At 33.7% G+C, this 25,811-nt stretch overlaps 5 protein-coding genes across 8 annotated transcripts; 2 read left to right on the top strand and 3 right to left on the bottom strand.

Annotated features, from left to right (window-relative positions):
* Positions 1 to 1,620: 1,620 nt before the first annotated feature.
* LOC105640517 (small ribosomal subunit protein uS4y) lies at positions 1,621 to 4,269 on the top strand. Its single transcript, XM_012224851.4, has 3 exons — positions 1,621 to 1,780; positions 2,351 to 2,732; positions 3,855 to 4,269. The coding sequence occupies exons 1-3, from the start codon at positions 1,753 to 1,755 to the stop codon at positions 4,036 to 4,038; spliced, it is 594 nt and encodes a 197-aa protein (XP_012080241.1). The 5' UTR covers positions 1,621 to 1,752; the 3' UTR covers positions 4,039 to 4,269.
* A 624-nt stretch (positions 4,270 to 4,893) lies between these two features.
* Positions 4,894 to 5,994, top strand: LOC105640516 (Plant invertase/pectin methylesterase inhibitor superfamily protein). The gene has a single exon (XM_012224849.4). The coding sequence runs from the start codon at positions 5,026 to 5,028 to the stop codon at positions 5,749 to 5,751; it is 726 nt and encodes a 241-aa protein (XP_012080239.1). The 5' UTR covers positions 4,894 to 5,025; the 3' UTR covers positions 5,752 to 5,994.
* Positions 5,995 to 6,626: 632 nt separating this feature from the next.
* On the bottom strand, positions 6,627 to 7,615 carry LOC105640515 (transcription factor PRE5). The gene is made up of 2 exons (XM_012224848.4): positions 7,400 to 7,615; positions 6,627 to 6,917 (listed from the first exon to the last, which is right to left on the bottom strand). Exons 1-2 carry the CDS (start codon positions 7,517 to 7,519, stop codon positions 6,759 to 6,761), a joined length of 279 nt encoding a protein of 92 aa, XP_012080238.1. The 5' UTR covers positions 7,520 to 7,615; the 3' UTR covers positions 6,627 to 6,758.
* A 1,520-nt stretch (positions 7,616 to 9,135) lies between these two features.
* Positions 9,136 to 14,967, bottom strand: MAG2 (RINT-1 / TIP-1 family). 4 transcript variants are annotated; one of them, XR_002285172.3, is made up of 6 exons: positions 14,481 to 14,967; positions 14,265 to 14,366; positions 12,428 to 12,505; positions 12,235 to 12,338; positions 10,172 to 12,151; positions 9,136 to 9,458 (listed from the first exon to the last, which is right to left on the bottom strand). XR_002285172.3 is itself a non-coding variant. In XM_020681910.2 (5 exons), exons 1-5 carry the CDS (start codon positions 14,776 to 14,778, stop codon positions 10,250 to 10,252), a joined length of 2,484 nt encoding a protein of 827 aa, XP_020537569.1. In that variant the 5' UTR covers positions 14,779 to 14,966; the 3' UTR covers positions 10,050 to 10,249. The 4 variants fall into 4 exon arrangements, 2 of the variants coding, with proteins under 2 accessions (XP_020537569.1, XP_012080237.1); XR_002285173.3 differs by having other exon boundaries at positions 9,136 to 9,440; XM_020681910.2 differs by lacking the exon at positions 9,136 to 9,458 and having other exon boundaries at positions 10,050 to 12,151; positions 14,481 to 14,966.
* A 4,414-nt stretch (positions 14,968 to 19,381) lies between these two features.
* Positions 19,382 to 22,382, bottom strand: LOC105640512 (F-box/kelch-repeat protein At1g74510). The gene is made up of 2 exons (XM_012224846.4): positions 22,183 to 22,382; positions 19,382 to 21,351 (listed from the first exon to the last, which is right to left on the bottom strand). Exon 2 carries the CDS (start codon positions 21,324 to 21,326, stop codon positions 19,710 to 19,712), a length of 1,617 nt encoding a protein of 538 aa, XP_012080236.1. The 5' UTR covers positions 21,327 to 21,351; positions 22,183 to 22,382; the 3' UTR covers positions 19,382 to 19,709.
* Between the last annotated feature and the right edge of the window lie 3,429 nt (positions 22,383 to 25,811).

The raw sequence follows: 25,811 nt of genomic DNA, 5'->3' as shown, positions 1-25,811 counted from the left end.
TGGGGACAAGAAAAGCCTACCTCAAAATATATATTAGGTTGTCTAATTTCTACATGTGAAATGAGTCAATATCATGAGAATAACACAACCGGCTGATTTAGAGAACAGAAATGAAAGAAAATAAAAGGAAAAAGAAATCCAAACTTAAACACCACAAGAGATAATAATTAGAGGGAGCTGATGAAGACAAGAAGCACTTAGTCTTTGTCCATATCTCATATCAGAAATTGATTTATTTCTTCTAATGGCCACTAAGTCTATTTCATTGGCCAAACTAAATAAACAACCTTCATGTTTTTGCATGTGATTATGTTTTTAGAACTATTGCTTCCACTTTTATTTCTTTGTTTTTCCTTATAAAACAATTCTTGAAAGGAAGAGCCTACTACTCATAATTTCAAAATTTTTTATGTAAATTTTTTTAAAGAAATAATAGAATTATCAAATTTTTAAAAGCCATGTATTATGGGGATTGGTACTTATTTAATAATAATAAGAAGAAGAAGGATGTCTTGATTTCATATTTATATATATACTCTCGAAAAATTTTAAAATAATTATGATAAAATTTCAAAAAGGCAAAAGCTAGACTCAAGGGATGTTTGGTTATTTATGGATAAGATGTAGATTATGCCAATTCTTCTTAAAGCCTTGAAGCTAAAGCTTGCAAAAAAGGTATTGAGCTTCAATGTGAAGAGAAGAAGTTGCACCAATTGATGTTGATATGTACAAAGATTCCTCCTGTCTTCAGTGTGCCTCTCAACATCTCACTCTCTTTCTTTTTTCCATTGTTATAAAATACAAGTTAGTTGTTAATCACTTGTTAATATGTTATTGCGTTCGAGGGATTATAGGACTCGAACCAGAGCCCCTTCACCGCTCCCGTCAAGATTTCTCAAATATTTATTTCAAAAATAATATGATTTTTAAAAAAATATTTCTTAAAATAATGTGCCTGTCCCATAAATGAAAAAAAAAAAAAAATTTTGCATTGAAATCTTCTTGATAGAAGATTTCAATGTGTTTATTGTATCCCACGCATTGGCTTAAAATTTATTTCTTGATTGACATTTTTGTGCACTTCTTTTTGTTTTCTTTTTCTTTTTCTTTTTTTTTTTTTTTTGCCCAAGATTTCTATTTGATTTGAGAGTTGATAAAAATTATTTATTTTAAAAATATTAATTTTATTTTTTTAAATTTTATGGAGATAATAATTAAATAATAATGGGGCAGTGTATTATATTTTGCTCAGGGCACAGGTACAGAACTAGTTATAAATTGAAAAGCATTAAACAAGAAATGCTAACCAATTCAAGTAGATATGCAAACTTTTGTTTTCTAATTTGTGAAAAACATATCTCTATTATTAGCATATGCCAAATCAAAATTATGATGGATGTCTCAATTTAATCTTTTGTCAGTATACATCACAACCCCAAAGCCATGGGCTATTGTCAACCTCCAAAATGGGCTTCGTTAAAACACTCATTCATACTCATAATAATCCAACTCCAGGCCCATGGCCCAGTCTTTGTAATTGAATTTTTTTTCAAATCTTAATGGGCTGGGATATAGACGAAGCCCTCATATAACAAAAAGTTGACTGTTTGGCAACAAGTATATTAGCAATCTAGAGAGGCATAGGGTTTTAGGGTTTCATTCCTTTATAAGCGCTCATTTTCAAGAGCAGAAACCTAGAGAGACATCAAGCGCCTGTGACTGTGAGAGAAACGGCCCCGTCACAGCAGAGCCATGGTGCACGTCTCCTTCTATCGCAACTGTAATCTTTCTCCTTCCTCTCCCTCTATTCTTCTATACATTTTGTTAGAGATTCATAGCTATATTACTTTATAGCGGTTGTTATTGCGATTTGCCGGTTAAGTAAAAGGTTTGATGTGGAAATCTTCCATTCGATGTTTCTTTGTTGTAAAGTTCTGTTTTTTTTTTTTAATTATTTCTGATGTGTGATCCGCACATATCTACCTGATTTTTTATTACGCCGTTTATTGCTGAGGAAATCGTGCTTAGGTTTAGTATCTCTTGTTCTTGTCTTGTGCGCTTTTGGTGAATAAGGTTTACGTTATGCTCTGTTGAGGTTTTTCTGTTACTTCTCATTGCCAAAAAATGCATGATAACAGAAGGGTATTTGGTTGTGAAGCTGTGAATATTTGTACCTTGAAATTTTGGTCTAATGAAATGGAAAGTTCTACCTTGTCAGAATTAAGCATTTTGGTTTGTAACCTTGCTAATTTTCGAACAGTTTCTACTCATAGTATATCTCCTTTTTTGTTTGTTTGATAAATGTTTTTTGTTTGATTTCTGATTTGCACTTCAATTTTGTATTAATTAGATGGGAAGACATTTAAGAAGCCCCGTCGTCCCTATGAGAAGGAGCGATTAGATGCAGAGCTGAAGTTGGTGGGTGAGTATGGCTTGAGGTGCAAGAGAGAGCTGTGGAGGGTTCAGTATGCATTGAGCCGTATTCGTAATGCTGCTAGAATGCTTTTGACTCTGGATGAGAAGAACCCACGCCGGATCTTTGAGGGTGAGGCTCTTCTCCGCAGGATGAATAGATATGGTCTTTTGGATGAGAGTCAAAACAAGCTTGATTATGTGTTGGCTTTGACTGTGGAGAACTTTCTTGAGCGTCGCCTGCAGACACTTGTTTTCAAGTCTGGTATGGCTAAGTCTATCCACCATGCTCGAGTGCTTATTAGGCAGAGGCATATTAGGTGAGCAATACAACCTAAAAGTTTGTCATGTTTGCTTTACACTGAAATATTCGTAGATTATGCTGCTGTTTTGGTTATTAGCCTTAAATATGTAAAATTTCCGGTTATTTGCTGAATTAGGTCAATTTTTTTTTTGACAGAATTACAGTTCTATACTTTGACATTGACAAAATAGGTTCTGGCCAGTGTAGAATAAAGTGTTTGTGTTAGGTTTACATGTTTGTTTATGTCTGATAGATCTTGTGGTGGTGACCCAATGTCATGTGTACATCCTTGTGTGTCAATGGCTTAGGAAGGGAAATCTTCTATGATTGAGAGAATTGTACGTGGCAATGGTTTCTATATTTTTTCCATTGCTGAGACTCGAATTACAGTGTTTCTGGTGATAAAGAGCAGAAGTATGCTATGTGAAGAAGGCAATTTGTGAATAAGTTGCTACTGCTTGCTGTTCAATCTTTGTGCTATGGTAGTGGTGGTCATTTTTTGGAATGTTGTTTCTCTTGGTGGTTGTTTGAAATACAACTGAAAGTTCTTCTCTTTGTCCGAATTTCATGGGGAATTAGCTTTATGTTTTGGCTCCAATCCTAATTCAAATAGCTTCACTAATTATCAAAACCTGATAATAATGTTTTTCTTGAACAGCAATTCCTCTGTTGGAACATCAAGATCCAATGTTCCAAATATTCCTTGAAACTCTTGTTCCCATTAGACCAGATGTATCTATATGCATTAGGATCCCCATTCATGGATCTCTCGGTCATAGAAAAAAATCTGGGAACAACTAGAATTTCATATTTTGATGAGATACTGAATCATAAGCTTATGTATAATTCAGGAAGTTGATGTCTATGAGCGTGCTGAAATCATTATTTGGTTAGTTGGTGCTTGTGATTCAGTTTATGCTGGCACTTTTACCCCATATTAAAAAGATACTCTTTCCTTGGAGCACTCCCAAAAGTGCTGATGTTTTTGCTCAGTTCTGAAGACTCATTTTTTTTTTTAACAACAGATTCCAGAAAATTTTGAAATACAGTTATTATATGATCAGTTGTATTCTTAAAGATTGATAGGGTCACTTTCATAAATATGCTCTACATGCTATAATTGGTTTTTGGTTGGCAGGGTTGGAAGGCAGGTGGTGAATATCCCATCTTTTATGGTGAGGGTTGATTCACAAAAGCACATTGATTTCTCTTTGACAAGTCCATTCGGTGGCGGTCGCCCAGGAAGAGTGAAGAGAAAGAACCAGAGGGCAGCTAGCAAGAAGGCTTCTGGTGGAGATGGAGACGAAGAGGATGAGGAGTGAGCCATACTTTTAGGACGGATGCTAGTAGAACTCTCTGTTTACTCAGCTAGTTTTGTTGTTACCCCTAATGAGGCTAGTCTGTTAAAAAAATATTACCGCTCTAAATGTTTTTGGTTTCTGAACTTTGATATTGGCTTTGTTTTGTGATGCATTAAGTTGTGTACCTAAAGACCTTTGTTGAGGATTTATTTTTTGGCATCAAATGACAGCGAATCTTTCTGGTTATTGAAATATTGTGTTTTCTTAGGTCCAATTGTCAAAAGTGTTGGGAACTCTGGAGCCTAACATCCATTTTATCCTTTATGGATTTGTAGGTCATTGGATTATTGCCCTTGAACCATAATCTACTCTACCGTAGGTTGGTGTCTTTAATCTTTGAAGCCTATATTTATGTTTTACTTTTACTTGCGGAGAAGTTGTGTTCTCTTGCTTTGTAATTCACTCCATCGTACATTGAACCGACTTCTTTTTCTTTACCTTTCAGTGATTTCACTTCTAATCACATAAAAATGGATAAATGGTTCCTTGACCTTTTTTTTTTCTTTTAAACGAGTCAAATAAAATGGGTAAGGTTTAATTTTATTTGACTCATTTTAAAGAAAAAAAAAAGGGTCAAGTCTTTTGTAATATGTAACCATTTGGTCATTCTGGTTTAAGATTAAATGATTTAAAGGAGCTTAAATCTTGGGGTTAATTAGTGTATTTATTGAACAAGAAAATTCATTTGTAATTATAACTAAATTTAAAGGACTAAAAAGTTATTTACCACGAATTGTTCACAATGTTTCTCGATCTCAGACTCCTACAGACTTCTTTTTTAAATCAGTTTTGACAGGTTCTTGTAGATGACTAGTGCGCCTCTGGTTTGGCTGAATCAAAACCCACTACAAGTCTAGAAACCTGGACTTAATCATTATATTACACAAAAACCCTTTCTTTTCTTCTTGTCCGAACTTCTTCTGCTTTGCTAGACCCATTCAAACAGCCATGGAATCCATTAATGTTCTCAAAGGATATGGCAAAGTAAACTCCAATCTTGAAAATCAAAACCCTAACCACCATCATACCCATACCAGAACCATCAGAAAAACCCTACTCAGCATCTCGGCCATTCTTCTCTTAACCCTAGTCCTTTCTCTAATGCTTGCAGCTTTAATCCATGAGTCCAACACCGAGTCTGACGATTCCCCATCTCTTTCCTCTTCCAACTCCGCCGACTCGATTAAAACTGTCTGTAACGTGACTCGTTATCCAGTTTCTTGCTTCACCAGCATATCCTCTCTTAATGCCTCGATAAAACCTGATCCACAAGCCATCTTCAATCTCTCTCTTCAAGTCTCCATTAAAGAAGTCAAAAATGTCTCTTCGCTATTGAGATCCCTTAACGACGTTAACTCTCAGGCTGCTATAAACGACTGTTTGAGTCAGTTTGACGAATCGATGAGTCTACTCAACGATTCGATGTCGGCAATGGAGGTTGGCACAGGGGAAAAGGCGTTGACTTTGAAGAAGATCAGTGATATTCAGACATGGATCAGTGCTGCCATGACTAACCAACAGACTTGCTTGGATGGTTTGGAGGAGATGGGATCAACGGTTCTTGATGAGGTCAAAGTCAAAATGGAGAATTCGAAGGAATTCTTAAGCAATAACTTAGCTATTCTTGCTAATATGCAGAATCTTCTTGAAAAGTTTGATCTCAAAATGCATTGATTCTTTTTTCCTCTTCTGTTGGTGTTAAAATTTGTAATTTTTTTTACCATAGTTCTGTACTGTGCATTTGTAAAAGATGTCATATGTGTAAATAAATTTTTGTTGTTGGAGTTCCTTAATAGTCTCAAAGTTGCAACGTAAGCCCTATTGATGTAATAAGAAATTGAATTTGATGTAATTTTGATTTCTGGGTTTGGTGGTGGTTGTTGATTAACACAGCGGAATGGAAATAAATGATTGTAATTTTGTTGTGTGCTTTGTATGCCTCATATTTCCCTTGAGCAAGAACGTGAAAGATTGAAACTTGTTGACCAAATATGTACTCAGAAGCATCCAAATGGCAGAATCTTCCAAAACTGTCGGCTTTAGTTTGTAGGTGTTGAAATTTTTTGTGGAAGTACTCTGTGAATACCCTTGATTAGGTTCTGAGAGCAGCATTTTCCACTGCAAATGTTCTAATTATAGTTTGATCTCTTATCAATCATCCATTACTTGGTTAACTTTGTTCGTACATGAGTAATTCTTTAAGGAAGAGATGGTCTAGTTGCTATTGAGCCAGTAGAACACTAGATGATAATATCTTAAAGATAATCCCTATTGTGCACATTCAAAATCTAAATGATCTCAGGGTCTAAAAGATTTTGAAATAGCAAAATGTGAGACTACTAACCAAGGTGGAGATAAGATCATAGGGCAAAACAAATATTATTATTGTAATCCTATGATATGGCAGCCACAGTTATATTTCTCGTCAGTAGGTAAACAAATATAAAAAAAAGATTAAGATGAGGGACCCAATACTAATAATTAGTTGAGGAATGCAAGCTATATTTGATATTTAAGGCAGAGCAGGACAAAAATTGAGACAGATAAACTAGAAAAAGAAACTCCATAATATTATGAAATTAAAACATAGCAGAATACTAGGTGGAAGCATGAAGGATTCCCAATCAGCAAATAGATAGAAAAGAAAAGAAAAGAAAAGCAGGGTATTGGGTAAGCTTGCATTACTGTTGTAGTAGAATACTTATAAGGGATTCTACATCAACATTAGATATGTCCATAGAATCCAGCATTTGAGATAGTTTTTCGCTCAAGTCATCCACCTCTCTTTGTAGCTTCCCGATATAGCTGCACGTTTCCTTCAAAATTTTCGATGCCGATACCTGTAACAAAAAACAGATTAAAGCCTTAAACTTAGCATTAAAAACAATTACAATATCTTAGTACATTTAGTATTTTTCACTTGAATATATATTTTTAAACAAGTTTATCTTAATACATCCTTGCAATTTTTTTCTTGATTAAAGGTTATTTTACCTTTTTTTTTTTTTTTTATATATATTGGAAGGCCATGAATTCAAATCATGAAATCAAACAGAGAGTTTCGAGTACTGGGGTGCAGTTTAGTGTATTATTAGCATAGCTCGTCGAGGCATTGACATGCTTGAAACTTGCATGATATGATTAATGTTGATAATAATAAAAAAAACTAATCTTAGTTCAGACTATTTTTAATGTAGTGCAAAGGTCAACAAAACAACATTCATTAGCAGCAATCTTACATTAGTCCTAAAAGAAATGGATGAGAAAATTACTAAGGCAAGAAAGAAAAAAAGAACGAAAGAAAAAAGAATCTAGCCTATACCCTTGAGTCCTGCCTTTGATTAATGTGAGGTAGCAAAGCTTGTAGCTTCAAAATGAGATCAATGATCTCATTTTTAGTGATTTTTGAGGCTTCTGATGATGATGAACTTTGGCTTGACATAGCTGAAACGAAACTTTCTGTTTGGTTGTTGCTTTCTTTAGATTCATAACATTTATAGTGGGGGAAGCTGCAATGACAGGCAATAGTGGCTTAAAAGAGTTTGAGAAATGAATCTTAAACAAAAGTTAGTTTGGACAAAGGCAGAAACTTGGACATTAGTGATTTAGATAAACATAATTAGGTCCCATTTGTCTCACATTTCTGCAGTACATGGGTCCATTAATCAATTATTTTTTTGTTGCAAATTAAGTCAGCTAAAGGACAACTAGCTTTTTTTAGTTTTCTATTTAGTGCAGAATTATTCCAATTTTGTATACTAATTGCACACGTGTCAATCTTAGCTGTTTTTCATTTTTTCATTTTCTAAAATTCTAATTATAGATATCTACTTAATACCAAAATTGATTGTCTTGTCTTGCTTAATGTGAGGGCACAGTCCTGTACTTTTTTTTTTTTTTTTTTTTTAAATTTGCCTTCGGCCTGTCTCTTAAAGGTCCTGTTTAGGGTCCAGTCCCTTTCTATTTTTATTATTGGTTTTTGGCCTGTCTATTGCACAATCTTGTTCTGGGTTCACTCCCCTTTTACACTAGTTTAATCTTTGACGCCATTTTTAGTTGAACCATCAAAATCTAAATCACATTACAAAAAACCTAGAGAAGCTTTGATGATTGATCTTCAATTATATTCTTAACATCATAAATCCACTCCATAGAATACGATGAGCCTCACTGCCTTGTGTTATCTTCAGTTAATTACAAATGAAATGGACATATTTATAACTTGAAGAAAATAGATTTTTTTTTTTTTTTTTGGTATAATACCTTTAGACCGTAGAACATCAATGTTTTTATGGGAATTAAGTTCGTTTACCACCTTTATCAAGACCTTGTTGGTAACGGCAATAAGTAGGTCCTGAGGGGCTACCATAGATGCCATAATTAAAGAGAGAAAGATAAAAGTTTTACGCAGTAGTTCCTTTAATTCCTTTAACTGGAAGATGAGAAGACTACCAACTTAATCTTACAGTTACTTAGAGAATCACTTTAGGTACCAACACCCAACAGGCCTGCAAAGTCTGCAACTACTACTTGGCTCCAACATGCTATAGTAACAAACAAACAAGAAGACTACACTAAGAGCAATTCCAATTAGAATCCTCATTTTTTACAGTAATTACCAAGTGGGCTTTTGTCTATTGGATCAAAGAAAAGAAGCTCAAATTCTGATGCGACTCTCCATCATCATACACAACAAGATAGAGAGGCAATAATTGGATGGGCGTTTGGCCTTATTTACCAACCTCTCAATCTAAGCCCCTAAATTTCCGGTTGCCGACCACATATGTTGTTTCGCATAAGAGGCATACATAAAACGTCATGCTACTGCTTCGTGATATTGACGCTCTACGAAGAATTGAATGTCCAGTGTCAATTACTGTCCTCATCTTTAGGACCCTAACTCTAATCTCCTGTTCTCGATAGTTTAGCTAATTGGTACTACCTATTACTAGATCTCTTTTTTTCTGGTTTCCTTCAACTTAACCATCTTCTTACCTTCTTCTCTATCAAAATAGATGTCTAATACATTAAATAAAACCTATACTATACACACCAAGCTAACGCCGAGTGGGCAGAAATGTTTGACAAAAAAAAAAATTGTACATTATTTCTTATAGCGACACTTCGACATACTATGCACATGCAAATTTCTGAATACAGCAACCGTTAAATCATTCACATAAGCATGTGCATGCAGTACACTGACAATTTAAACTTTCACTGTCACAGCTAAATAATTAGGGCTGTGATTTGCACATTCAAAACAACGAAAACTGAAATATTTACCATTTCTTGTTTTCCCGTAGCTTTTGATGCTGTGATTTGCATTTCCAGTTCAGGAAGGTGAAAAGATTTTGAACATACTGCAAATGAAGGATGACCTATGAAATGAAAGCCAGCGCCCAGAAAACATCATTCAGGAAAAGATTAACCTGCTCTCATCTCATGGACTTTTCAGCAATACCACATGCAGGTTCACATATGCATCTTAAAACCTAATTCCGAAGTGATTACCCATTCAAAGCTAATGCTATGTTGGTTGGATGGCTACTTCTCGCACCATGAACTAAATATGGCTATTCCCCCGCATCATGAACTAAATACTCAACTATCAGACTGCTAAACCAATATTCATCAAGTTCCAACCTAAAGAATAAAGTAATAAATGTGTGTCTCACTACTTCAACCCTCTCACAGTATGAATGCCTTGAGAATGTATGCAATTAGGTTATTCATATTGAGGTTCACGGTAAAATAGCATATGGATTTATAACGAGAGATGTAAGTTTGAGAGGAAAATGGGGGTGGGTGTAACAAGATAAAGAGCGATTTATACCAGGGCCTAGTATTAATAAAGCATCAGAGAATAGACCAAAGACAAATAAATATGTTCAAAGCATAAAGTATTCTGATAATGAACATGGTAAAACATGTTTAGTCCTCTAACAATGCACCAGAAAATTTCTTCACAATGAATAAAAATATTTTTTATCTTTATTGTATTATTTTGAAAAACAAATTTGTCAGCTCATGAGACCCTCAGTCATGCACATGAAAAAGAATTTCTACAATTGCATCAATTGTCCGTACTAACCTCCCTGTTTTACTTCCAAGTTTGCTAATCCTCCGGGTAGACAAGGCTAAGAAACAGGGTTTTAATTTGGAAAGCCCCTTAACTCATGAATACTCTACTGTTTATTATCTTTTCAGCCTCAGCTGCACCCAAATTTCTTATTCCATTCTCCTTCAACCATTTCTCTCCTCCTGCCAAATTATCACGAAGCTGCTCTTCCCCCATCTTTAGCAACTTCATGCCATCACTTACTTTGGGGAAAAAGCCTTCTGGTCTCAAGCACCAAGCTCCAAATACCCCAAACAAAACCTCCATGTCATTATTAAACCTTTCAATGCCACAATCATGAAACTTCACATTGCTCATAAGAACACCATTGAAAAGCAATCGATCAACTCCAGCAGCCAAACTTCTCCATACACCAACAAAATCCATGGCATTCAAATTTTCTTCCATTATTGCCATCTTTCCTTGTAAATGATCTAAAGCCCCAACTAAATTTTTGGACACCGTCCAACCTTCTTCACCCTTCTCTTGCCACTGCCTCCTGTTTTTCACATAATCCCGGCACCTAGCATCAAATCCCCTCAAAATAACAACTGATATCTTCTCAACCCACTCTTTTCTAAATTCCTCCAATTTTCTTATCTCCTCGTCAAAAATGCCACTAACAGGCTCCTCCCTGGCTTCATTGTTAGTAATTGATATTCCCAGTTGATCACCATGATCAAATCCCATTTCAAGGAAGAAAATGTCCTCACACCATTCCTTTAAAACAGACTCAAAGTAGCGAGCAGCATTTATGGAATTCGCAACTTTGATTAGAGCATCATCATCTGTTAGTGCAGTCAAACCTTCAGCCTCTTGGCACCTCAGAAGAGCAAAATCCAAAAATCTCCGTATAACGGGGGCGCCAGCCAATCTGAGAAACCTAGACCTCAGAGAGATGGTAGGCAGTGATCGACATCGATCAACCAGCAATGATATACGCCGAAGGAAGGCAACAGAAACCACTGGAGATTTATAGTTTTCAGGACCAGATAAAAGAGCAGTTCCTTCAATTTTCATTGTCCAATTTCTATCATCATCTACCTCAGGTTTTAGCTTCTCAACTATGTCACTGAGCTCTATTTCTGCCCATAGATCAAGCCAGTCAGGTCGGTCACAGAAAATGGATAGTGAAGAAATCTTCTGCAAGTTTTCATCTTCCTGAAGGGAAGCCATGATTCCAGAATGTGACATCAGAGACTGAATTCGTTTATCAAAAGCAATCATCAAGTCAATAAGATGGAGCCATGATATTCCCTGTGATTGAACACCAGCAACACTCTCTTCATCCAGTTGACCAACATAAATAGTGAATACCTCTTTTGCTAAGTATGTTGATAAAGATGTTACCATTGCTGAAATCCATTCCTCTCTGCAACTGTACCCTACTAACCTTGCTTCATCAACTAATGGTTGCAATAATTCATCCATGGTGTCAACATAATCGCTCGTAATCTTATATACAAGAGCAAAAATGAATTCCAACTTATTAATCCACTTTGAAAAATGACGTTGGCATGCAACTGATATAGGGTTCACAAGTTCTTCGATTGCCCAAAGTGGCTGGTGAAGAGCAACTTCTGTATTATGACCCTCTAGTTGCCGAGATTTTCTTCGCCTCTGCAATTCTTGCAAATGGCACAAGGCAAGAAAGTTTTCACAATACTGATTTTTGAGGTCCCCTTGCATAGTGAAAAGAGGACTTGGAACTTCAGTCGATTTCCCAGTATCAAGATTTGAGGAAGTCAAGGTGGAAAGTGGCGGTGGCCATCCAAGAGAAGTAAGAAGGGCCCTATGATCTGCAATTGCCTGGGGTCTTAAAATGGCCAAAGCTCTATCTACTCTGTGATCAACTGCCAATACAAGATGTGTCCACTGAGGGTGTGCCTTTGTGATTGAAGTTAAAAAGCTTTCTGTTTTCCGAAGTGTTTCAATAGCAAGCAGACGCATTTCCTGCAAATAAAATTTGTAATAACTGGAGCAAGAAAGAATGTTTACTACAGCATTTAAGTTGATAATAAATAAATTAAGCTCACTTCTGAATTCTGTGTAGAGGAAGGCTTCCTTAGCTTTTTGCTCATAGCAGAAGATACAGCATCTTCAATGTCACCAACTAAATTGTCAAGCTTCAATGCTGTCTCTGAAAGATGCAAGAAAATGGATTTGAGAAAGCTAGGAAATCTTGATCACACACAGGTAAACAATAGAGAGCACTCTGATGACCAGTACTTGGAATACTAAAAGCAGAAAGCAGCTGAGACATTAGAAAGAAGGCAGAGACACCAATCAAATGGCAGCAACCACAATCTGAACAAAAGAAGGTGTCAATTATCAATTCACCAGTGAAACATGACTGCTAACTTCTGAACCTCCTCACATTCCATATTTAAACCACCTCAATAAATAAATGAAGTAGGATCCCGCTAACTTATTCTGATCATCCCATGATTAGGCTAATTGAATTCTTTCATCATTTAAATCCAAACCTAAAAAAACTACGCAATTTATCCACCATGTGCTATCTCACACAAGAGAAGCAAGAGTTACATCATTTCAACTGGTAAGTAGCATAAGTGCAATAGTTTTCAATAGCATTCTATATTTACTTTATCAATAACAAAATGACACCATATCATGAAACAATAACACAGCATGTAACCTGTAAACCTTACCAATGAACCATCAATTAAACGGAAGAAAGTTCTTTTGTATCTCTTTTACCAAAATTTCAAATCCAAGAATATCCAATAAACAATTCAAGCTATCTTTCTAGCATATAAAGATTTTGTCCATGCAAAAACCAGGTTCAAGATTGGGTAGCACAAAAATTTACACAGCAAATGGCATAAGCTGAGAGGGCATGGATTGATTAATAAGTTTCGATTGACTAAAAGATATGCTATGCATGAGAGCGTTACCAAACTGGGTTGCCTCAAAAATGATGTGTATAAAAAGTATGACCTAGATAAAGATGTTGACATGCACAGAAAGACTTGACTACTGGCCGATCAGTAGACTGACCGGCAGTGGTATCATCTTTTAAAGCAAGGTTCACAGACATTATATTGTAATTTGCGTGATAGAGGGAATATCCATCAGCTCTAATTGATAGAGGAAATATTGTCATACAACAAAACCACCAGCAAATGTTATCAACCACTTGGTGATATAATTTATCAAATGTCAATTATGAGAGCAACTGGCACAATACTTTCAACTTTGAGGAAAAACTCCAATTAGAGCAGTCATTATGCAAACATCACCAAATTGCAATATTTCGTGCCTCTAACAGCTACATCTATAGCACAAACAACAACTAAGTCAGCACTATCAGGTGACATAACGTGTCTTGGCTATCTAAAACAATCTCAAATTAGGAGAACATTCTATTTCTTTCTGCAATCTCCCCCTTTGAACGATCCAAATGACCACGCAAAATGTGCCTCCTCTTTTTATATGTGAAAAGCAGCTATTCAAACTAGAAAGCCTATCTAAGCCTATCTAATCTATCTTTGCACTTAAGGTGTGGCCATCTTAATCTCTCACTTTATGGGCCTACTTCAAGGTATAGATTAATATAATGATGTCCAAGCGTCATTGTGATGGTTAAAACTACATGCTTTATATTTCTCAAATTTCAAGAATATGTCTCAAAACAACCATATATCAACTCAATGAACATAAGATGCAGTGCAATACATTGAGGAAAAAAAAAGAACATGAAGTAACAAAAATAATCAATGGTAATATGATATTTTCAAATTTCATTTCATAGTTCTCCCTTTTTTTCTTTTATTTTTTTAACAAATGCATTTCAAGTTCCCAAAACCAAACACTACCACCCATTATATATATCTAGAAACTAAATCAAATCTCAAAACAATCCCACCTCAAACACTGAAAACACTACAACCAAAGTTCACACAGTTCAATCATGTCGAAGTCTTAATATTCTTGATATTCTCAATACATTTCAATATTTAAAAAAAAAAAAAAAATCCAGAAATTCTCGCGTGCTATTCAACTCGCATTCCCGCGTTTAAAACAAGCATGTATAAAACCTCACCAGCATATGTTCGGACAGTTTCCACTCTCGCTACCTCCTTAGCTAGTGCTGGCAGTTCCTCGCCCAATATCTTCCCTTTCTTCCCTTCTCCTTCTACACCATCTATACACGGACAAATGCCAAGTAATTTCAACAAAAAAAATAGCAAACAACAGGAATTTACAAACACATTAATGAGTTTGCAAATACATGGGTAAGCACAAAAGACAGCTGGACCTGATAGAGAAGTAGAATCGCGCGTCAACGAGGCGAGTTCGGTCAACTTGGAACTGGCATCGGTAAATACGCCATGAATTCGATCGGAGAAGGAAGAGTAAGCGAGAAGACTTGATTCAAGCCTGGAGTTGAGGCTGAGTAGGGTTTGGTCCAAATTCAAACACTGTGATTGTAGCTCGGAAACAAGGCGGGGCACCGTCGTGAGATCTCGTTGAGTGTGGAGTCTGTCATTGAGAAATGAGACAACTGATGAAGAGAGACTTGAGGACGGAGGCAGAATTTGGATGGTTGAGTCCATAATTAAAGCTTAATTAAGCCATTGAATAGGTAAATATGATCGGAGAGTGAGGGTAGTTCGGGTATTTGGTTTGATTTTTGTATCAGCGAGCGAGCCAAGAAGATGAATGCTTGGTTAGTTTAGTTTGTTTTTTGCTTCCAGAGAAAGAGAGGTACTGTGTCTGCGTCCGTCTTGCAGCCAAACTCCAAAATCGACGAATCGGGTACGGGTTGGTAAATGCTGTTGCCTATCCGCTATTCAAGTCGACCAACCCGGCCCAAAAGAAATGGCTATAAAGCCATTAAAATTACATCAAATTAATTTAGTTTTAAAAAATTGACAATTTTTTAGGAGTAAAAAATTGATACTAATTTAATTTGATTTAGTAAATTTAAAAAAATAAATTATTTTTTGAGTTTTTTATTTCAAAAAATCACCAATATCGAATCAAATTTTTATGTATTTATAATACTTTATGAACTTTAATATTTTCTTTTTTATTTTTTCAATTATCTTGTATTAAAGAACGACACTTGAAATTTTTTTTTGTCAGGTATCTTAAAATTAAGTTGAACTAAATTGTCTACAAAATTATTTACAGATTGAGCTCAGTTAATAATACAGGCTGAACATTTAGAAAAAGCTATCAGCTTTGATAATCAGACAGAAACTAAATTTGAAAAAAAAAAAAACTAATCAAAATTTTTTGAAACAAAATAATCAATTTGATTATTTTGTTTTGATGAAAATTTTAAAAATATAAAATTATATTACTGACATAACACGTAGGGTCTATTCCGCAATACTAATTGTCTTAATAACTATTCTGCAATCCTAATTGTCTTAATAGCTACTGGTTGTTGCTTGTTTATATAATTGATTGATTAGTTATTAAATTTAAAATGACAAAAAAAAAAAATTCATATCACAAGTAAAACTTGTTAATTTGTATAGAAAATAATGGATATAAGTGTAAAAAATTTATTATTTAATTATTGTTAAAATATTTCGCTCTCTTAATCTATCTTGTAAATACTGTTAAATAGATTACCTTACTCAAGTTATAATTAATAAAAAATACTCTCTTCATCTCAAAAAAATGATTCATCTTTCTTTTTTGGTTTGTTTCAAAATATAGTCCACTTTTCTTTTTTATATTATAGTTAATCATTGAATTGTCTATTATATCCTTATTAAATTGCCTTATTTTTAATAACCTTCATTAAAAATTAATTATTATTTTAATACTCATGTGTTATATAAATAAAATTATTTATTAACAATATTTCTTCATTTACGCGAAAATAAAAAATAATTATATTTTTTGGATGTTGCAGTAACATCTTGACTTAGAAGCCGTTGCCCGTAGTTTAATAAATATAAATATATAAAAAAAAAATTAAATATTGATATAAAATGGACGTGCGACATCCTTTATCGATGTAGATAGTACAACGAAACTGAACCAGAAAGTTCCAAAAAACCATACATTTTTGTCTTGTGATTTATGCTCCTCAATGAATGCGGGGTTTAAAAAAAATTAAAAAAGAAACCTTTCATCAAGTGCTGGTTGATGTCAGTTATATTTTAAATTACATTTTTTTAAAATGCATCTTATTTTAGATTTTTTTTTTGAAAGGTTATTATTTTAGATATTTTTATAAAGATAAAAGAAATATTTAATTACTTCCATTAATCTGATGACAAAAATATAAATTTACTTCTGAATTTTTTTAAGAAAAATTGTGAAATATTAAATTTTACGAGAAATTTGAAGTGTCAATTCATACATTTTACCTGTAACACGTAAATTGGCATATCAGGAAGAGAGCAAGAGAAATCGTAGGTAAAATTTTAATAATTGGGATTGGCTACCAATAGCAATAAAGTTTACTTTCCTACAATTGCGGTGTAATAAAAGGATTGGACCTGAGAGGGCCAACTGTTTGCTGCAGAGGGAAACAGGTATAAATATTGGTTATTTTCCTGTTTGGATTTTCTCTTTTATTTAAAAATAATTACACATATTTTATTTGGAAGAGAGATACATTAAATGAAATAATGCAAATCTTAAACAATTCAACCATAATAATATGGTTCGGTTTCTGTAGCAAAAATGATTTGAGTTTAATTTTATATAAAAAAAATTGTTTTAAATCAAAATACATTAGTTTGGTTATTAATGGATCGTCCAATTATTACTATAATTGATGGTCTGTTCGGCAAAATTAGTTATTTTGACAGTTATTAGTTATATTTTAGTTGTTTGTTATTTGTGTAGCTTTTCGTGAAAAGCTATAAACTAAACAGTTATATGAGTTCGTTAACTTATGATAAAAAGTTACCTTAAAAATAAAATGATATCTTAAAATTATGTTACCGAACATTATAAAAAATAACCGTTAGTATTTTAACTGGTCAAAAAATTCAAAACTACTTAAAAAAAACTATTGCCGAATACAGCCTTAAGCTCGATATTTAAGTTCGAATTTTATATAAATGGAGGCTCAACTTAGACCGAGTTATTATAGAAAATTAAAAAAAATTTCTATTTTTTAGGTTTTATTTGCAATATCAGCATTTTCCAATACCATCTGATTGAGATTGTACAAGTAACTTCATGAAATTTTACTAAAAGAGGGTAGCCATGACCCTGAGTACTAAAATGCAACTTTTGATGGGAAAAAACTACTCAACCATAACGAGGACAACAAGAAAGAGGGGCAAAAAGAAAAGGGAATAAAAATAAGAAGAGCATAGGAAATCACAAATATGAGCAAGACAACTACCTTTTTTGGTCCTTTGTCCTCTGGTGTTGTGCATCTGATGTCATAGCTGAAGTACACAAATCCAAGAGTTAGAAATATCCAATATTGATGACATACAAGACAGTCAATAATAAGAAGAATCAATATTTGGGACATTCTTGGCTATGTTTTCCTATTTTCACCATCTTTTTCTGATTACAGATACCTGTCACAGCCAGACATGGAGGGGGATGGGGAATTGGGGTATGCCTATTCAACTTCTAGCCTTCTAGCCTTCAAATCTCTTTTGACTTTTATTTATTTTATTTATTTCTTTTTCTATGACAAGAACTGTCCTTATTTCAATTTCACTTTCAAGAAAAACAGAGGAAAGTAAAATCTACAATTCCAATAATCTCAGCTTCTTTCTGCATACCATCATTTTTCCAATTCATTAAAGGAGAAAATGGAAGCAGACTCAATTTAATAAACCAGTAAATTGGCATATCTGGTACTTGATTATCATTAGCTTCCATTTTTGGTTCAAGAAATAGCACAAGCCAAAATAATGATGATGATAATAATAATAATAGATGCCAAGAAACATAGTAAATTCATTATGTTTTATCATTTTATACAATCCATAATCATCCAGAAATATCAGTATCAGTTTTAAATCGCCTCTCTCTTACTCACTGACTAAGACTAACAGATCAGATTTGGTTTTAACCTCTCTTCTATAGAGGGAAAGGGGGTATTGGACAAGAATTTCAGCATTTATGACAGAAACTAATGCTAATAATCAGCTGTTAAATCTACATTCCAAAAACTGAAATTATTATATTAACAGTAATCTGAATAAGTTATGACAGAGCATTCAGCGCAAAAGAGTGAAAATTATAGTCAGCTGAAATCTTTTATCTAATTGTTCCTGAGAAACCATGTAAAATTTCCCCCAGGTTGAAAACAAATTATAGCCACACAAATGGTCATAAAGACTTGAACAGTCAGTTCAATGAAGACCGGATATGGTAGAGGCAAATCTAAGGAAGAGCAGACAACAAGGCTTCCAAATTCCGATGAATTACATTAAAAAGACTAAATTATATTAATGCATGTAATATGAACACGAATTAAATAAAAATGCAAACTTTGGGAAATAGGTTCACCAGGATAGCAATTAATTGCTGCACGATGTACCTGAAAGCAGACCAGACAAGGCATAATCATAAAAAGGTCGACATGTAAACTTGGAGCTTGAAGCTCCCGGCTCAAACTTATTGCCATGGCTGTATTTTAAGCCAGGTAATTCCAGGCTTGTACCAATGCCAGGCAATTTTAAACACCTTGAAGCTTTTCAATTATTAAAAGGACTTTGTTGGATACACAACATAAGCTGGCCCAGGAATGGACAGAGGTGACTTCACTGTCCCACAGTTGTTGAGGTGAACTACTCAGGTAGACAAATCCTTAACGCCATCACCTGAAAAACTAAAGCTGCATAATTTATATCTTGAAAGTTTACTTATTCCATGAGATTCAGCAAGAAAACAAAGAAACCAAAATGCCTCACCAACTCAAAAGATAGAATAAAATATTAACATTTCAATCATTACCAAACATATCTAGAAATAAAGACAGTGCAATATCAAGTAGACTAGCATCCAAATAGTTGTATGCATTGTCAATTAACTTCACTTAGAGCTTTGTCCTTGAAACATATACACATTCCAACATAAAACTAATAGTGCCAGCTCTTGTTTCGAAAAGAAACGTGTTGGAATTAGCATTTCCTCAAATGGAAAAAGCATCGAGGATTATGGAGACCAGAAACAAACAAAGTGATGGATGACATTTGGCAAAAATTTGAAACAACCTAAAACTGTAAAATTAATTTTTATTCATCTGTGCAAAGTTCTACACTGTGCAAACTTTTGAAAAGCCCTTATGGTAACTGAACAGACTCTCTGACTGGAAAGTAAAAAGAAAAAGAAAGGTACATGAAATAGAACAATTGAAAGTAAGAGGCAAAGTTATCTCCAGACCTCCTTCTAAAATTATATCTGTAGATCTAAATTAAACCTGAAATTACCCCAAAAAGGAAAGCAGAGATTACCCACTGTCCAGATTACCATCTCCTTGAAAACCTATGGTCCAACAGAATGGACACAATCCACTAAATCTGTGCTGCTAAAACTGCACATTTCAGCATCCCATAACAGCACAATTATAAACAAAGCTGCCCGAGGGTTTCTTCGCAAGCAGATCCCACTGTGGGGGCCCTTCACTTGGAACCCAAGAATTAAGCTCAATCATTCCCCCACCTAAAGTCCTAGGTCCACCTATAACAATTAGTCGATCCCCACATGCCCTAAATGCCAGTCCCCAACCATTCATTGAAACAGCCTGTTCAGGCAGTCCCCCCAGCGTGATCCACACATTCTTTTCTTTATCATACTTTCTCACTTCCTTTAGTGCATAATCAGCCGCATAAAGCTCATTATTTACAACAGCAACCAAAGGAGGTGCTTCTGCTGCAGCAGATGTTTCATTCCCTCCGGTTCCTCCGTTTCGTGCGGGGAACATCTGAGGTATCAGGCGCCATGTTTTTTTGTCCAAATCATACACCTCCCCACAGGTAAGCATTTTTGTATTGCCTGTTCCAATCCCACCAATGACATAAAATTTCCTATCCATAAATACTCCAGAACACATTTTTCTGGCTTTATTCATGCTTGGAATGGTAGTCCATGTGCCAGTTTCTGAATTATAAAGCTCTGCAGAGCTCAATATGTTGCCACTTGGATCACAACCGCCGGCCAGAATTGCAATTTCCCCCAGACTGGCGGACCCAAACAAGCAACGGGGCATGTTCATCTTCATGCCGGATGTCCACATGTTAGTTAAAATGCTATATTTATAAATAACATGGGATTCTATTTCCTTTCCAAAAACAAGCAGTTCTGTACCAACTGCCAAAGATTCCTTGTCTGAACACATGAAGCATTCATTTGAATTCATTCTTGGCAAATGCATCCATCGGCATCGAATAGGATCAAAAGCCTCCCATTCAAGAAGATTGCAGGAGAAGTAAACCCAATGCTCAATGATGCCCATTTCCCGCCTCAGTTTATACAACAGACCACTCCGGACTAGCGACTGAAAGCTTTTATTCAATGAAGCAATTGTGCCATAATCAGACCTTGAGCAGTGAAGGAAACAACTTATTGACACTTCGCGACCAAGTTGATTAATAAGTGAACTAGTATCTGATTTATCCTCTACCTGATCCTGATCCTCCGGAGGATTAGCTGGCATAGGAGAAAAAACCTGCATATCCACCACTTGGTGCTGTTTATTTGGCTGATCAGTTTGCGTAACAGAAAGACCACTCAGACCTGTTGCTTGGCACTGGTCTGATTGATCAGATTGCCCAACAGAAAGAACAAGCAGACCCTGTGCTTGATGCTGATCATCTGGTAGATCAGTTCCCACAAAAGAACAACCACTCAGACCAGCTGCTTGATTCTGCTCTGGTTGATCGGACTGCACAAAAGAAAGAACGTGCGAACCCTCCCCTGCCTGATGATGGTTTTCTGGTTGACCAATTTGCAACATAGGAAGGATATGTAGGTCCATCTTTTCCTCTCTCTCCTGGGTGTCTAATGGCTTGGCTGCCTTTCTTGACGCAACATCTTCTCCACCTTCCAAATGGCGCTTGCTAGATCGTTCAACAACATGAAGAGCATTGTAAATCCACTGGGTTTCTTGCTCACATGAGGCTGGTAATTCCCTTGAGACAAGATAAGATCCCTCCAACATGTTCCTCGAGCTAAAACTTTCCTTTCTTTTTTTGATAATAAGACACAAAAACAATGAATCAGTAGTTGAAAATGATATCCTTCAATTAATTCATATATTTAATCATCTAAATTTATCCAGCTACATAGTATGATCTTTAAAGGAAACAATTAAACATTAACATCCTTTTACCAATAGCACATACAACCAAGATAAGATCATTCTAACTGAAATAAGAAAGGATAAAAGAGGAATTACAAACAAAAACCAGACGTTTACAACATCTAAATTTCGCAAAAACCACAAACACATAAATAGAGAAGTTCTCAGTGGAATAATTTATGACACAACAGATAGGAAACCTTTTCTAGCAGCATTGAATTCGTGCTCAACAAGAACAATCTATAACCATGACCAAAAGTTTACATTCAAATTTTTCTTTTAAAAAAAAAAAGCTACAAGATACAGAAATGAATAAGATAGTGAGAACAGCAAGAAATGAGAAATGACAAGTAACCAAATCAGATCTCTGAGCTCAAAAGAGCAAACTGATTAAGGAAAAAACAAAAGTTACAACACATGCCAGACTTGCAACCATAATTGCAACAGTTAAAGAGAAATTCAATTTTCTCCAAATAAAATTTTCTCCCTCTAGACAAGAAACTAACCAAAAAAAAGATCCGCCAACTGAAAAACCAACACCAACAGCAATGAACTCTATCCTTATAAGCAATGATAAAAAGAAGGCACTTCAAAAACAATTAGCAACGATAAAAAAAAATAGGAAAAAAAAAAAAAAACGAACCCAGCATCAACATTGATAGCATGGCACTATGTAACATTTAAAAAGGAAAAGCGAAAAGAAGAGAGAACTCACAAATTGGGCAACAAAGGCTCGAACTTTCGCTGTTCTTCCTCTTCGATTCTCTACGGGAATCAAAACCCAATTGCTATTTCTCTCTCTAGATTCCCTCTCTCTCTCTCTCTCTCTCTCTCTCTCTCTCCCTCTCACTCTCACGCACACACTCTTGTTTTCTGGTTATATTCGCTGAGAGAGTAATATAATGGATTAATGGTAATGCGGGGTTTATATAATGGGGGCCTTTTGTAGACTCAAATTAATAAAAAATATATTTATTTATTTGTTTCGTTTTGTTTTTTAACAGAAAGAGAAGAGGGGGGGCGGTGTGGGGTCTACAACGGTAGAAAGAGAGAGGGTATGTGTGTGCGCGCGCGCGAGAGAGTATAGAGAAAGTATTGGTGGAGTCGCCGTCTGGGATTGCGGCCCCAATTGGAGAAACCGAAACCGCCAACGGCCGTTTTTGCACGTGTTAGTATTTAAAAGCAATCTACGCTTTGTGTGTTGTTTTGGATAGATAGTGTGTGCGCTTGTGGGGTATGAGTTGGCCTTTCCTTTTTTTTTTTTTTTTTTTTTATTTTATTTTAATTTCCTCCTTGCTATTTTCCCTTTTTTAGGTAATAAAATTAATGGCTTTGGAAATAATTGACTCAATTTGAACTTATCCCTAACAAATTTACATCTTTCTTCCTAATTTTTTCACAAAATTTTTTGATTTTTTTTAATAAAAATGGCAAGAATTTATAAGAAAAAACTCGAATGTTAAGCCAAATTTGGGTTTAACATACTTTTTATAAAACAAAAGATTTACATGGAAATAAATCACGAAATAAAATTAATTTAGATTTATTCATAGGTAAGCTTAAAAAGAGAATGATAAAATACATATATCTTTTATTATTTTGATATTATTATTATTCTACTTCTAGAGTTGCTTTAAATTTAAAATGAATAAAATGAGAGTTTCTTTGAATAAGAAAGCATAATATTTCTTATCAACAGAGAATAATTGCTTAAATTATTTAAATATTCTCAAAATTTAGCATATTTTTCGACATTATGGTATAATCTTTATTTTTATTTAAAAATATTAAATTTGATAAACATAAAATTAATACAAGTGTTTGACTCAATTATAGTCAATAAAAAATCAGAAATTGCGGGAATGAAATTATTTTTTATTTAATAAAAAGAATTCAGCATTGTTTTCAATCCTGTGAGTCTATCAAAGGCTGCTAAAAGCATCATTTAGCCGCAAAATTCTACTTATTTTCCTACAGTAATGATCCTTTCAGCGTACTTTGTCGGGTCGATAAAATTGAAATCTTTACTAATTTTGTATTAAAAAAAAAATACTACTTTTGACATAGTAATTAATTAATTTAGATAAATTATTTTCATATATATATATATATATATATGATTTGTTATATATATAGTGGGGAAAATTTCAAAAAGATTTGGGAAAATTTACATTTTCAACTCTCTCTTTCTTTTGCTTCCTCTTCTTTAGTTATATATATAGCTGTATTTTTATTATTTCCTTCCATTTTTTAAGGAATGCATATTGTTTGATCCAGTTAGTACAAATTACCTTTTAAATATATCATTTCAATTTATTTTTAATTAAAATTACAAGTTTTGATCAATTAAGGGGAAGTAAATTGAATTATTGAAGTGGTTGTCACGCAATGATTTTTTAATATTAGCTTAATGATAAATATGAGACTAAATATTTCTTATTTTTCTATCTACGCATGTGTGTTTTTACGGTTTTGAACGTCTTATTTTATGAATTATTTTATTTAAAATTGTAATTCATTTCTGCTTAACAAACCATTGATTTAGCAAAATTTTTTTTTCTAAAATTATAATTTTTTCAAAATAATTGGTTTTAAAATATTATTTTCCACTTTTCTTTCTTTCTTAACCTTTAATTGTCCTCTTTTCACCAAATTCTTTGTTTGTTTATCATTACAAAATCCAATGAAACCGTCAGCTTGACCTTTTCTTAAAATGAAATACAAAACCACATGCGTGTGATGTTTATTTATTTGGAGTTTTGTATTCATTTTGTCTCTTTCTTTTCATTTTCATACCCAATTTAGCTTCTCCTTTTCACTTTAATCCGGTGCAAAATCACATAAATCATTAATTAACTTATACAAATTTTACTTTTTCATTTCTATTATTATGCAAAATGTAAAAATATAAATTTTTATATACTATAATATAGCTTAAAATGTTATATGCTACATATTATTAAGCAAATTAAAATACAACATTTATAAAATTATATAATAATTATTTTTAATCTTCTACGTCCTTCTATTTCAGGTCATACATATACATACCATTATAATATGTTTTGGTATACCAACTTTTTAAATGTTCATTTGCGAACATTTGCATATCTGAGTGTTAATAAATACGTAATCTACTAGGATTTTCTCTGCTTAATGTAGATATTGGCAATAATTGTATAGATTCATTTGACTTTGGAGGTCTTAAATGACAATGATTTACTACCATTTCTGCAGATTTTACAGGTAAAATTCACCTGAAAATACCCATAAAATCCTTGTTGATGATTTAAATATTAAGCTTTCTGTTTCACAAAATCAATGGGCTGTATGCCAAAAAGAAGAAGAAGAGGTAATTAAGAACCAAAGGGCAATCTCTTACTTACAAGCACCAAATGGCTATAAAGAAGGTGTAGTTGACAGGCAAAAAGATTGCTCTTCTGCTTCTGAAACAGTGCCATTTGACAACTACTGGTAAGAAAAACCATTGCCATCTGTACTTACAGACACACACCATTTCATCATCTCTTCTTTAATGGAGAAGATTGGAGTTAAGACAAACTCACGTGCATTCCTTTTGGGTATAATTAATATTATACTTGAAGAAAACGTGTATGGCTTTCGAGCTTTTAACTAATTACTTATTCAGAATATAGAATAATACGTGCCTCTCATTTGATACACTTTTTTTTTTTTTTTTTTTTCCTTTCGATTATAACCAAAAAATTAAATTAAAAATATAAAAATAAATATATCTGTATTTTATATCTGTATATAAAAAGTTAAAATTGAATATATACGTGCCATTATTAAAGGATTGTGATAGATAGCTAAAATGGGCAAAGGGCAGGAATGGTAGAATAGGGTTGGAGAATTAATGGAGAGTGCTCCGAGAAAAGCCTAAATAGACTCCTTTTCAGGACTTCAATTTTATAGGGACAAAGCTATTCTCTGTATGCAATCATTTTTAAGACACATCTACCAAGATTCTATGGGATGTGAAAGTGGATCAGATGCCTTATTATAATCTAATATTTTCCATTTTTTTTTTGTCAACTGGAATATATTTCTATCCTTCAATCTATTTCTTTTCTACATGAATATAAGTCATTATTAATATTTTTTTTTGTCTATAAATATAAGTTTATTTTAAATATTATAGACTAATTAATGAATTTTTTTAAATATTATCCTTGTATATATATATATATATATTTATTAAGCACATTAGTTATTAATAATATAAATTAAACCATTTCAAAAAAATAATGTAAACCAAATGATAATTTAATTAAATTGATGAAATTTTATAATTTAAAGAAATTAATTTTTTTTAATCACCGT

The sequence above is a fragment of the Jatropha curcas genome, chromosome 10 (assembly GCF_041381405.1).
Source record: "Jatropha curcas cultivar XTBG-Jc1 chromosome 10, XTBG_Jcur_1.0, whole genome shotgun sequence".
Lineage (NCBI taxonomy): Eukaryota > Viridiplantae > Streptophyta > Magnoliopsida > Malpighiales > Euphorbiaceae > Jatropha > Jatropha curcas.
Note: the sequence above shows the minus strand (reverse complement) of the source record. Positions and strands in the feature narration are given on the sequence as shown.

Bases quoted from the DNA above. Each gene is read 5' to 3' on its own strand.
- LOC105640515 (XM_012224848.4), bottom strand. From the start codon at position 7,519: ATGTCAAGCCAAAGTTCATCATCATCAGAAGCCTCAAAAATCACTAAA. The intron at 6,918-7,399 runs GTATAGGCTAGA...TTTTTGTTACAG, and splicing joins ATCAAAGGCAGGACTCAAGG to GTATCGGCATCGAAAATTTT.
- LOC105640516 (XM_012224849.4), top strand. From the start codon at position 5,026: ATGGAATCCATTAATGTTCTCAAAGGATATGGCAAAGTAAACTCCAAT.
- LOC105640512 (XM_012224846.4), bottom strand. From the start codon at position 21,326: ATGTTGGAGGGATCTTATCTTGTCTCAAGGGAATTACCAGCCTCATGT.
- MAG2 (XM_020681910.2), bottom strand. From the start codon at position 14,778: ATGGACTCAACCATCCAAATTCTGCCTCCGTCCTCAAGTCTCTCTTCA. The intron at 12,339-12,427 runs GTACTGGTCATC...TGCATCTTTCAG, and splicing joins TTCTGCTTTTAGTATTCCAA to AGACAGCATTGAAGCTTGAC. The intron at 12,152-12,234 runs GTGAGCTTAATT...TTTTATTTGCAG, and splicing joins CCTCTACACAGAATTCAGAA to GAAATGCGTCTGCTTGCTAT.
- LOC105640517 (XM_012224851.4), top strand. From the start codon at position 1,753: ATGGTGCACGTCTCCTTCTATCGCAACT. The intron at 1,781-2,350 runs GTAATCTTTCTC...TGTATTAATTAG, and splicing joins CGTCTCCTTCTATCGCAACT to ATGGGAAGACATTTAAGAAG. The intron at 2,733-3,854 runs GTGAGCAATACA...TTTGGTTGGCAG, and splicing joins ATTAGGCAGAGGCATATTAG to GGTTGGAAGGCAGGTGGTGA.